Source organism: Hemitrygon akajei, chromosome 18 (assembly GCF_048418815.1).
Source record: "Hemitrygon akajei chromosome 18, sHemAka1.3, whole genome shotgun sequence".
Lineage (NCBI taxonomy): Eukaryota > Metazoa > Chordata > Chondrichthyes > Myliobatiformes > Dasyatidae > Hemitrygon > Hemitrygon akajei.
Window position 1 is genome coordinate 25235882 of NC_133141.1, and position 13188 is coordinate 25249069.

General features: G+C 41.8%; 1 protein-coding gene across 2 annotated transcripts in view; it reads right to left on the bottom strand.

The window, feature by feature from the left end:
- tfcp2 (transcription factor CP2) overlaps positions 1 to 13188 on the bottom strand; it is a 119503-nt gene that overhangs the window by 76756 nt on the left and 29559 nt on the right. For both annotated transcript variants that reach the window (XM_073071125.1, XM_073071124.1), the window contains 4 exons: positions 9991 to 10142; positions 9671 to 9747; positions 7591 to 7696; positions 2574 to 2680 (listed from right to left, as the gene is read on the bottom strand). In XM_073071125.1, coding sequence (XP_072927226.1) covers positions 2574 to 2680; positions 7591 to 7696; positions 9671 to 9747; positions 9991 to 10142 — 442 coding nt within the window. The remainder of the gene's footprint in view (positions 1 to 2573; positions 2681 to 7590; positions 7697 to 9670; positions 9748 to 9990; positions 10143 to 13188) is intronic.

Below are 13188 nucleotides of genomic sequence, written 5' to 3' on the forward strand. Positions count from 1 at the left end.
TGCCACCCACTGGCTAAAGAAATTCTTCCTCATCTACATTCTAAATGGATGTCCGTCTATTCTGAGGCTGTGCCCTCTGGTCCTAGACTCCCCAGCTATAGGAAACAGCCTTTCCACATCCAGTCTTTAGGACTTTCAACATTTGATAGGTTTCAATGAGATCCACTCCTTTTTCTTCTAAGTTCCAGCAAGTAAAGGCTCAGAGCCATCAACTGCTCCTCATATGATAAGCCTTACATTCCTGGAATCATTCTCATGAACCTTCTCTGAACCCTCTTGAATGTCAGCACATCCTTTCTTAAATAAGGGGCCCAAAGCTGCTCACATTAAAACATTAAGATGGATTAAGTTCCCCAAGTCTAATGGCATATATCCCAGAATACTGAAAGTGAGGAGATTGCTGGAGATTTGACAAAGATCTTCGTGTCCTCACTAGCAAGGTCCTGGAGAACTGGAGAGTAACAAATGTTGTTCAAGGAAGGAAATAAGGATAAACCAATAATTATAGGCCAGGGAGACTCACATCAGTGGTAGAGAAGCAATTAGAGAGGATACCAAGGGACAGGATTTATGTGAATTTGGAAAAGTCATTGCCTGCTTAGAGGACAGTCAGCATAGCTTTGTATGGGGCAGGTCATGCCTTACAAATCTGATTTACGAAGGAGGTGACAAAGGAGCTTGATGAGGGTTAGGCAGTGGACATTATCTACATGGACTTTAGTAAGGTATTTGATAAGGTCCCTCACAGTAGATTGATTCAGAAAATAAAGCTGTAAGGAATCCAGGGTGAATTTCAAGTTTGAATTCAGAATCTGCTTGCCTATAGAAGAGAAAGTAGTGCTGTAAGGCTGTTATCTGGTTGGAGGTCTGTGATCAGTAATGTTCCACAAAGATCAGTGTTCAGACCTCTGCTGTTTGTGATATATATCAATGATTTGGATGAAAATGTAGGTGGGTGAATTTATCAAAGCTGTAGATGACACCAAAATTGGTGGAGCTGTGGACAATGTAAAGGATTAGTAAAGAATACAATCAACATAGATAAGTTATAGGTAAGGGCAAAAAAGTAGCAGATGGAGTTTAATCTGGGCACGCATGAGGTGTTGCACTTAGGAGGTCAAATGAAAGGAGAAAGGAAAAAGTATACAGTAAACCTAATAACACTGAGCTACAGAGAGATCAGGTTTGAAAGTGGCTACACATGTGGATAAGGTGGCAAATGTAGCGCATGGCATGTTTGCCCTCATTGGTAATGGCGTTGAGTACAAGAGTAAGGAAACCATGTTGCAGCTACATAAAATTTCCAGTTGTTCTCCCTCTGTTGGAAGCTAATGGAAGACCTGATAGAGGTGTTTAAAATTATGAGAGGCATAGATAGTGTAGACAGCCAGAATCTTTTCCCCAGGATAAAAATTGCAAACACTGGAGTACATGCTTTTAAGATTGGGGTGGGAGTGGTTAATGGTGATGTGAGGGATAAGCTTTTGTTAATAAAATATAAAAATTGCAGAGTGTTTGGTGCCTAGAATAGATTTCCAGGGATAGTAGTGGAAGAGGTCAATTTGGTATAGTTTAAGAGTCTTTTAGATAGACATGATTATGAAGGGAACGGAGATGTGGAAGAGAATAATTAGTATAAATTGGCATCAAAATCTACACAATGTTGTGGGCTAAATGGCCTGGTCAGTGCTGTACTGTTTTGTTCTATATCCTATATAATAAAAGGTAAAATCAGTACTAAATCCCAGTAACATAATTTAAGAGTTTACAAATGTTCTTGGAAACAATCCACATTTTGCATTCACTGTTTCAAGACAAAACAACGTATTTCTTTATATGGGAATGCAAGGAGACAAATTAGGACCATGGCAACTCTTTGAAGCATTCAGACAGGGTGTGGAACACTCTGTGAAGTTCAACTCTTTGATTCAGGTTTCAATTTGGAAAAAACAAGATATTACAATTGATAAAATTGAGTCACACTCAATAAAAAGCAAAAAAAAACTCAAAGCTGGATATCAAATAAAAACATCTCTGGAGATGGTAAGCAGGTTAGGCACCATCACTTGACTTGGAAATTACTGAAAGCCAAGCCTTGAACTCACCACATATCCACATGTAGAGTTCACAAAAGTAAATATCATTCGAGCAGAAAACATGCATGCTTTTTCACCTGCATTAATGGGGACACTGATGCAGCTAAAACAGAAACCAAACACGACAATACCATGGGACCTTCTATTCTACATGCCTCAGCAACCAAGATGTGGTCAGAAGTCTCCATTCCAGATTGGTCTAGCATTTTCACATTAAGCCTTTTTCAAAAGACATCTGAAAGAAATTTAATTTTCTCCCATAATCTGTTAGAGATTAGGTAAAAAAACCCTTTTCCACCTTTAAATGTAATGGCAAAACAGCAGGACAGAAACAAAGCCATCGTGGAATAAACAAATCAAACTAAAAAATCTGTTTCTTTTCCTATTTGATGTATGACTGGCATTTAAAACTGTTAATGCACAACAAGCTTGAGCAATATACATTTTAAACCTCAATTAAACAAGTAGAATTCATACCTGGATAAATACAGAGGTTCTCTTCAAAGGGTCCCAAAGAAACTCCACTGTATTTAGCTGTGTTGGATTTGCTCTGGGGTCAACGATGCCTACTGACAATGGAATATCTGAAGCAAACAAAATGGGCATTGTTTTATAGCATAATTGCTAGATGTAACAGCAATATTGTTTCATGCATGAGTGGATAATGTAACTAAATGCAAATAGAAAACACATCATTTACCAACACATCAGCAGGCACTTGGAATATTGTTCAAAAATTAATAACTAATGTGGAGTTTATAAATCTTACTTCAAAATAAATTTTGCTTCTTGCATTCTTCACTACCATTTCAAGCTTTCTGATTTGATACATTACTGAAATAATTTACTTCAACTAATTAGCAATTACAAAGCAGAAAATGCTGGAAATACTCTGCAAGTGCATTGGCAGAGAAAGTGTTCTTGCATCAGGTTGATGACCCTGCAGAGATAAAAGCAGCACCTTCTCCGAATAATCTGCACATCAATGCTCAATTTGGGATTCAGCAGAACCATTTTGCTTCAGTATTCAACACAGCCTTGGCCCAAAACAAACATGGACCAAACAGCTAATTAACAGATGCTGAGAAAGTGAGTAAGCAATTATCTTGACAAAACTCATCATTAAGCAGCTCTGGTAAAACAAAAGCCTATGGGAATTGAGCATGTGCTCCCGAGAAGAAAAGGATCTCAATGGAATTCAAGAATCTAAATTCTACAGTCAGCCCTCCTTATCCGCGAGGGATTGGTTCCGGGACCCCTCGCGAATACCAAAATTCGCAGATGCTCAAGTCCCTTATTTAACCCGTCTCAGTGCGGTGGACATTAGGACCCAGCAGCAGATATCTGAATCCGCAGTGTTTCTGTTCACGAAAATAATCACAATAACGATTGAAAATAAAGTGGAAATATTAAAGCGATCGGAAAGAGGTGAAACGCCATCAGTCATTGGAAAAGTATTAGAAACATAAAAAATAGGTGCAGGAGTAGGCCACTCAGCCCTTCGAGCCTGCACCGCCATTCAGTATGATCATGGCTGATCATCCAACTCAGAACCCTGTACCTGCTTTCTCTCCATACCCCCTGATCTTTAGCCACAAGGGCCATATCTAACTTCCTCTTAAATATAGCCAATGAACCAGCCTCAACTGTTTCCTGTGGCAGAGAATTCCACAGATTCACCACTCTCTGTGTGAAGAAGTTTTTCCTCATCTCGGTCCTAAAAGGCGGAACCTTTATCCTTAAACTGTGACCCCTCGTTCTGGACTTCCCAACATCAGAAACAATCTTCCTGCATCTAGCCTGTCCAATCCCTTTAGAATTCTATACGTTTCAATAAGATCCCCCCTCAATCTTCTAAATTCCAGTGAGTATAAGCCTAGTCGATCCAGTCTTTCTTCATATGAAAGTCCTGCCTTCCCAGGAATCAATCTGGTGAACCTTCTCTCTACTCCCTCTATGGCAAGAATGTCTTTCCTCAGATTAGGGGACCAAAACTGCACACAATATTCTAGGTGCGGTCTCACCAAGGCCTTGTACAACTGCAGTAGAACCTCCCTGCTCCTGTACTCAAATCCTTTTGCTATGAATGCCAACATACCATTTGCCTTTTTCACCGCCTGCTGTACCTGCATGCCCACCTTCAATGACTGGTGTATAATGACACCCAGGTCTCGTTGCATCTCCCCTTTTCCTAATCGGCCACCGTTCAGATAATAATCTGTTTTCCTGTTCTTGCAACCAAAGTGGATATGTTGGTCAATGATCGGAACAATTTTAAAGGATAAAGTGAGAAAGGCCCTACAATTATTACTAAGCAACACAGTGGTTTAATTATTGGGTTTTGGGTTTTTGATCCTCCACATCAACCTGACATGGTGGAGAGCGCACTCGGGAGCGATCTGTCACTAGATCGAACTCGGGAACTTCCGTTCCCAAGAGCGGCGCTGAAACATACGTTCTTAAGTGTTTTATATGCATAGAAAGGTAAAATATATACTATATACTAAGACAAACGTTTGACTAACTGACACTAAATAATACCGGATGTACCTGTTCCGACTTACTTAGTAAGAGAACTTCCGATTTTTTTGATCCCCATCCATGATATCCCATGCACATCCTCCCGTATACTTTAAATTAGTGGTCACTAACCTTTTTAAGCCCAAGATCCCCTACCTCGGCCTTAGTGAAAGGCAAGATTAACCCCAGATTGATTAGTTACACGCATGTGCACTGGGACAGAAAAGACCGGAAGTAAAACCCCGCAACCCGGAAGTAGAAATAATGTATAAACACCAGGGGTACCCACCCTTTTTTGCATCGTGGACTGGTTTAATATTGATAATATACTTGTGGACCGGCCGAAGGGGGGGTGGGGGGAGGTGGTGTTAATCACGACTGGAATACAGCGATACTCGCAGCAGGTTCCTTATGTCCAGTCTATTCCGCAATTTAGTTTTTGCGGCTCTTGGCACTTAGCTTCTGTCCCACGCTGCTCACGTTTTTTCCGCTCACAAAACTCAGTGGGTTTGTCTTTAAGTGCAGGGTGCTTGGACTCAGAGTACCGAAGCAGTTTTGAGGGCTTCATTGCCTCATTAGAGAGCTTCTGGGCCCAACCTCCAGCCTCCCGCCTGCCCGCCGCCAGCCACCTTGGCCAGGTGCAGCTAGTCACGGGTGGGGTGAGAGGACAAGGTCAGGTCCGGAGGCCCTTGTACCAGGGCTGCGGCCGTCGCAGTCCGAAGAGAGCGACCGACCGACCGAAGAGTGCGACAGGACGCGGGCCCACCCCCCCCTTGTAGGATCTATCGGCCGACAAAAGTTTGCTTCAGTAGATCGCAGCGAGGTAGCTGCTCTGCTACTTACAAAACCCTGAGCCCAAATCAGGTCGTCTGCGAATATTTTAGCACCGGTTTCCCCATGAACATTCAGTGTGCTAAACTGGTTTAGAGGCGGCGCCCATCTGTTCGCGCTCCAGGCCAGTAGCAACGGCACTTCCCGCCAGCTGCCCAAGGCCGACCAGTGATCTCTGGCACGAGGGGATCACTGCGTTTAGGCGACTGATGACCTCGCATGGGTTCAAGTTCAACAGTGGGCGTGACAGGAATGAGGAAAGGTGCAGCTGACTCATATCGTTTTGGGGACCAGTGAAGTACACTGTGTAGTGCGGGGGAGCTACACGCATGCGCACTGGGCAGAAAGAACGGAACTAAAACCCCATAACCCGGAAACAATCTCTCAACAGTATTTGTGCATTTATTTTTCTTTCTTCTTTTTTTTTTTCGGGATCTACTGGGAAAGTCTCAAAGATCGACCAGTCAATCGTGATCGACGGGTTGGTGACCACTACTTTAAATCATCTCTAGATTACTTATAATACCTAATACCATGTAAATGCTATGTAAAATATTTGTTATACTGCATTGTTTAGGGAATAAAGACAAGAAAAAGAAGTCTGTACATGCTCGAACAAGTGCTGGAAGAGCACTTCCTGGTTTTTGCGATCCGCAGTTGGTTGAATTCGTGCATGCGGAATTCGCGGATAAGGAGGACCGACTGCAATTCCTATCCCAACTTCCTAAATTTATGCAACACACAAAAAATACCAGAGGAACTCAGCAGGCCAAGCAGCATCTATGGAAAAAAGAGTACAGTCAATGCTTCAGGCGGAGAGCCTTCATCAAGACTGGAGAAAAGACGAGGAGTCAAAGTAAGAAGAGGGGAGGACGGAACAAGGTGACAGGTGAAATGGGGTGGGGGGGGAAGAAAGGGTGGTGAAGTAAAGAGCTGGAAAGTTGACTGGTGAAAGAGATACAGGGCTGGAAAAAGGGAAATCTGATGCAGGGGAGAACAGAAGTCCATGGAAGAAAGAAAAGAGGGGGAGGGGCACCAGATGGAGGTGACAGACAGGTAAGGAGATAAGGTGAGAGATGGAAATGGGAATATGGAATGCTGAAGAGGGGCAGCATTACCAGAAGTTCAAGAAGTCAATGTTCATGCCATCAAGTTGGAGGCTACCCAGGTGGAATGTAAGGTGTTGCTCCTCCAACCTGAGTGTGGCCTCATTGTAACAGTGGAGGAGGCCATGGACTGACACGTCGGAATGGGAGTGGGAAGTGAAATTAAAATGGGTCACCATTAGGAGATCCTGCTTTTTCTGGCTGACAGAGCATAGGTGCTCAGTGAAGCGGTCTCCCAACCTACTTCAGGTCTCTCCGATATAAAGGAGGCCACTCTAAGAGCACCAGATACCGTAGATAACCCCAGATTCACAGGTGAAGTGTTGCTTCACCTGGAAGGACTGTTTGGGGCCCTGAATGGTAGTGAGGGAGGAGGTGTAGTGGCAGGTTTAGCGCTTGTTCCGCTTGCAAGGATAAGTGCCAGGAGGGAGATCAGTGGGGAGGGACGAATGGACATGTAAGGAGCGCTCCCTGCAGAAAGCAAACGTGGGGGTGGAAGAGGGAGGGAAAGATGTGCTTGGTGGTGGGATCCCATTGGAGATGGCGCAAGTGACGGAGAATTGTGTGCTGGATCTGGAAGCTGGTGTATCCCCATCCCTGGTGGGGTAGCATATGGGTAGGATGAGGGCAGACGCGCACAAAATGGAAGAGACGCAGTTAAGGGCAGCATTGATAGTGGAGGAAGGGAAGCCCCTTTCTTTGAAGGAGTTTTGGAAAGAAAAGCCTAATCCTGAGAATAGATGTGGCAGAGAAGGAGGAATTGAAAGAAGGGGATAGCATTTTTACAAGTAACAGGGTGGGAAGAGCTAGAGTCCAGGTAGCTGTTGGATTCAGTGGTTTTATAATAGACATCAGTGGACAAGCTGTCCCCAAAGATAGAGACAGATTGAGAAAGAAGAGGGAGGTGTTGGAAATGGACCAGGTAAATTTGAGGGCAGCGTGGAAGTTGGAGACAAAGTTGATGAAATCTACGAGCTCCACATTGGTCTGAAGCACATTAGAAAGCCCTGTATACATGCTGCACTCAAATAACGTACCCAAATCCAGGATCCTATCTCCTGGTCGGTTCCACCTCCATCCTTCCAATTGCTGGTGTTCCGTATACTGTAAACGGCGGTCATGAAATACCACTCGGACAATACTCTAGGAAGGTAAAACAAAGCAATTGTTTATCTAATATCTTGTCTGCAATTCACCTCCCTCCCTTCCAACCATCATCTGCTCTCATACAATTGCTGTCAAAAATAAAATGAGGGGTTTCAGTCACAATATCTCAAATAATAAAGAAAGATTCTTCAATTTGTTTTAAAGAGTGGTAAGATCATTGGCAGACAAATGCTTCACTAAAAACAAAATGTCTTTTCCACAATCCAGTGAGAAAAAAAACATTAAATAATCTCACACTTTTAAACATCCACAATTCTACTGTTTTACTGGGTTAACAACTCCTTTCAAATCTCCATTTGCTTGAAATCAAAATATCTTAAACCAGGGCTATATTTCATTAGAAGTTTTTTTTTAAAACTTTTTTTTATTGTTTTCAAATAGTTACAGAATAAATGTGTATGAAAAAAAAGTGTTACCCAACCCCCCTCCCCTTAACCCCTCCCCCCTAACATCCCTATTAAAAAAAATAAGAAAGAAAAAAAAAGGAATGCCTGGATATTGGAAGATCCCCACATGCTCCATTTTGAGGAGGTTTGGTATATCACCAAGGACACTCACAAATTTCCACAGATGCATTGTGGAGAGCATTCTAACCAGCTGCATCACCATCTAGTAGTGGGGGGGGGGGGGGGTGGCTACTGTACAGGATCAAAATAAGCTGCAGAGGGTTGTAAACTTAGTCATGGGCATTTGCCTCCCCAGTATCCAGGAAATCTTCAAGAAGCAATGCCTCAAAAAGCTGGCATCCATCATTAAGGACCCCCTACCATGTAGAACGTGCCCTGTCCTCATTGCTACTATCTGGAAGGAGGTACAGGAGCCTGAAAGCACAATGATTCAGGCACAGCTTCTTCCCCTCTGCCATTTGTTTTCTGAATGAACTTGGAACCCATGAACACTACCTCACTACTTTTTTAAATTTCTATTTTTGCACTATTACTTATTTATATATATACATTTTTCCTGTTATTATGTATTGCAATGAACTGCTGCTGCAAAGACAACAAATTTCACAACATGTACCAGTGATATTAAATCTGATTCTGAAAAAAAAAGCTCTCCTGCTCTTAAAATCGCAAGAAAATGGCAGCTGGAATGCTTATTTAATAAATCAAGAATAACAGATGTAGCTCATTTCAGTCAAACACTTTCAGCCAGGATTAATGAGATCTGTAAAGATCTCACAACCTCCAGGAATACTACACTATCATCCAATGACATGCTTAGACATTTAGATGCAGTGCTTTTCAGTCACACACAGGGAAAACAAAATCTTACAAATGCATGAAATTAGTTAAAAATGAAACAATCGAAACACGGGCCAGATAAATATAAACTCTGGAATGCAGTACTATCTTATTTTAGGTAATAACCTCGTCTTTGCACCCTCAAAGTTACACAATATATCCTAAACCAATCTTAAAGCATGCAAAGCTATATATTTTTTAAACCGCATCCATGGTCTGCGTCTATCGAATTACGGTATTGCTTTGCACTGCTGTAACTATATGCTATAATTATGTGGTTTTGTCAGTGTGGGTCTTGGCTTATCCCTTTTTTTATTTTGTGATATCACTCTGGAGGAACATTGTATCATTTCCTAATGCATGAAAGCATTTCTAAATGACAATAAACGAGGACTGAGTGTCCTCAATCTAATCAAACTATTACAAAGTTTGCCTACCACAAATAGAAGGGCTTTGGGTGGAAATTTCAATGAAGTCGATTGCCTTTTGCAAAGAGCAACACCAATGCAGTGTATCCACCTTGACTATATACAAGACCTTGCTAAGCTCCACTATTCTGTTTACTATTATAGCAAAGAGGCAAATGGGTTCAGGAAATAAGTCCTGAAACACATTTTGATCATTGTTTTTTGTATAAAAAGAGGCTTTTCATGTGGACCTTGTAATAAATGCAGCGCCACGACCAACGTTCTATTTTGCTCACCTTCACATACTTGCCATTGATTTCAGGCAACTCCCCAATTTTCCGGTTGTCAAGCATTCGAATTTCATAAGATTGCCCTGAAAACAGAACAAATCAGAATAATGTACCAAATTATTTTAATTTATATATGGAAGTACACTTTGAAAGAACAAAAAAAATCAAATCAAGAATCTGGAAATGAGCTGTATTTGAATCATCTCGGTTCACTCGTCATCTCTGCTCTAACAAAGAGACAACCCCCTATTCCCCCACACCCCACAAAAAATATTTAGTAGCAATGGTTTAATTTGAAAATTGAATTTTGCAGTCCACAGCCTTACCTTGGTTAAGGTATGTAAGTGTTTCATCATGGAGCTTTACAGCTGGTGAAGTAGCTGCACAAAGGACATATTGAAATGGGAGTAGCTTATCCTCATCCTCTGGAGGCAAGTTGGACTCTTCCTGCTTGAAGATTGGCAATGCAAGGACATCACTAAATTTAGAACAAAATTAGGATATTAAAACGTAACCCTGTATTTTGCATAGCAGTAGAGCTCAAACACAATCGAGTACTTACAATTTAAATAAATGAGAACCTTGACTGCGTGAGCCATTTAATAAATGAGATATTTTCACAACCATTTGAGCTAAATTTAATTGATATTCATCTCATATTTAAATTTCCAAACCAATATTTCAACTTTAAATGCAGGCTGTTATCTGGACACATTTTCTTTCTTCAAACTTCTGATCAGAAGTATTTCTGGATTATCAAATGCAAAATATTCTATGAACTATTTACTAGCAGGCTAGATGCAATTTTCAAAATTTTTTGATTTAAAAGTATATCTAGGTACAGTTTGATTAAACATAGTTGAAAATAGATTAAAAACAAATTAACATCTAATCCACCTGAAAATGAGACAATTACAAAAGTACAATTATTTGTTTCACCTGTGCAGCTTCTTACTGAATTTAAAAAAGAAATGCAAGAGCTTTTGAAAAATGCCCATTAATTCTCAACAGCATTAACAGATGCCACCAGTAAAGTCTAGTGGATGTAATAGCCGCCTTTAGTTTGAAAGATGGCTGAGCCTCTGGCGATGATCTTTGCATCATCAATGGGGACGGGAGAGGTTCCAGAGGATTGGAGGGTTGCGGATGTTGCTCCTTTATTCAAGAAAGGGAGTAGGGATAGCCCAGGAAATTATAGACCATTGCGTCTTACCTCAGTGGTTGGTAAGTTGATGGAGAAGATCTTGAGAGGCAGGATTTATGAACATTTGGAGAGGTATAATATGATTAGGAATAGTCAGCATGGCTTTGTCAAGGGCAGGTCGTGCCTTATGAGCCTGATTAAATATTTCATTGATGAAGGTAGAGCAGTAGATGTAGTGTATATGGACTTCAGCCAGGCATTTCATACTGTACCCCATGCAAGGCTTATTGAGAAAATAAAGAGGCATGGGATCCAAGGGGACATTGCTTTTGGATCCAGAACTGGCTTGCCCACAGAAGGCAAAGAGTGGTTGTAGACGGGTCATATTCTGCATGGAGTTCAGTCACCAGTGGTGTGTCTCAGGGATCTGTTCTGGCACCCTTACACTTTGTGATTTTTATAAATGACCTGGATGAGGAAGTGGAGGGATGGGTTAGAAAGTTTGCTGATGACACAAAGGTTAGAGGTGTTGTGGATAGTATGGAGGGCTGTCAGAGGTTACAGCGGGACATTGATAAGATGCAAAACTGGGCTGAGAAGTGGCAGATGGAGTTCAACCCAGATAAGTGTGTGGTGGTTCATTTTCGTAGGTCAAATATGATGGCAGAATGTAGTATTAATGGTAAGACTCTTGGCAGTGTGGAGGATCAGAGGGATCTTGGGGTCTGAGTCCATAGGATGCTCAAAGCAGCTGCGCAGGTTGACTCTGTGGTTAAGAAGGCGTTTGATGTATTGGCCTTCATCAATCATGGAATTGAATTTAGGAGCTGAGAGCTAATGTTGCAGCTAGATAGGACCCTGGTCAGACCCCACTTGGAGTACTGTGCTCTACAGGAAAGATGTGGAAGCCATAAAAAGGGTGCAGAGGAGATTTACAAGGATGTTGCCTGGATTGGGGAGCATGCCTTATGAGAATAGGTTGAATTCCTCCATCCTTGGAGAAACGAAGGATGAGAGGTGACCTGATAGAGGTGTATAAGAGGCATTGATCATGTGGCTAGTCAGAGGCTTTTTCCCAGGGCTGAAGTGGTTGCCACAAGAGGACACAGGTTTAAGGTGCTGGAGAGTAAGTAGAGGATGTGTCAGGGGTAAGTTTTTTTATGCAGAGAGTGGTGAGTGCGTGGAATGGGCTGCTGATGGAGGAGGATACGATAGGGTCTTTTAAGAGACTTTTGGATAGGTACATGGAGCTTAGAAAAATAGAGGGGTATAGGTAAGCCTAGTAATTTCTAAGGTAGGGACATATTCTGCACAACTCTGTGGGCTGAAGGGCCTGTATTGTGCTGTAGGTTTTCTATGTTTCTATGAAAGAGGTTAATTTATTATTGTCTCATATCTAGGTACATTAAAAAGGTTGTCTTGCATACAGATCAATTCATTACGATAGAGCCTCAACAGAACATCGACTAGAATGTAACAATTACAGAAAAGTACAGTGCAGGAAAATAACAAAGTGCAAGATCATGACAAGGTAGATTGCAAGGTCAAGAGTCCATCTTATTGTACTAGGGAACCATTGAATAGTCTAATAACAGTGGGGCAGAAGCTGTCATTGAGCCTGGTGATATGCTGTTTCAAGCTTTTTTAAAAAAATTGGAAGGGGAGATGGGAGAATGGGGTGGGTAGGGGTATTTGATTATGTTGGTTGCTTTACTAAGGCAATGAGAAATGAATACACAGTCGATGGAGGGGAGGTTGATTTCCATAATATGATGAACTTTTTTTTTTTACAAGTCTCTGCAGTTTCTTGTGGTCATGGGCAGAGCAGTTGTCATAACAAGTTATGAGTAACCAGAAAGGATGCTTTCTATGGTACATCTGTAAAACTGGTCAGGACCAAAGGGGCCATATCAAATTTATTGAACCTCTGAGTTAGTAGACACTCTGGTGTATTTTTTTGGCCATGGTATCAACACAATTGGACCAGGACAGGTTAATAATGATGTTCAAAGAACTTGAAATGCTCCATCTCAGCTCTGTTGATGTGAACAGGAGTGTGGGGAAGGGGCTTCTGATGTACATCCAGACCAACAGAGGGTCTCTTGCTTCTTTTGCAGGGCTTCTGTTCATGACATATGGCTTTCATGCTCCCAATACCACTCCAAATTATTCTTCTCCACTTTGAGGAGTCATAGGCCAGAGATTCACAGGAGTCAGTGCATATGTTGCATTTCTTCAACATTCTTCCTTTAATATCTTCCCATGACAGGGTTCAGAATAGTAGGTTTCAGGAATCTAGTGTCAGACATGCAAATACTTTGGTCTGGCCAACATGTGGGTAACTAGGGCCTCAATACCAGATTCATTGGCTTGGGACAGG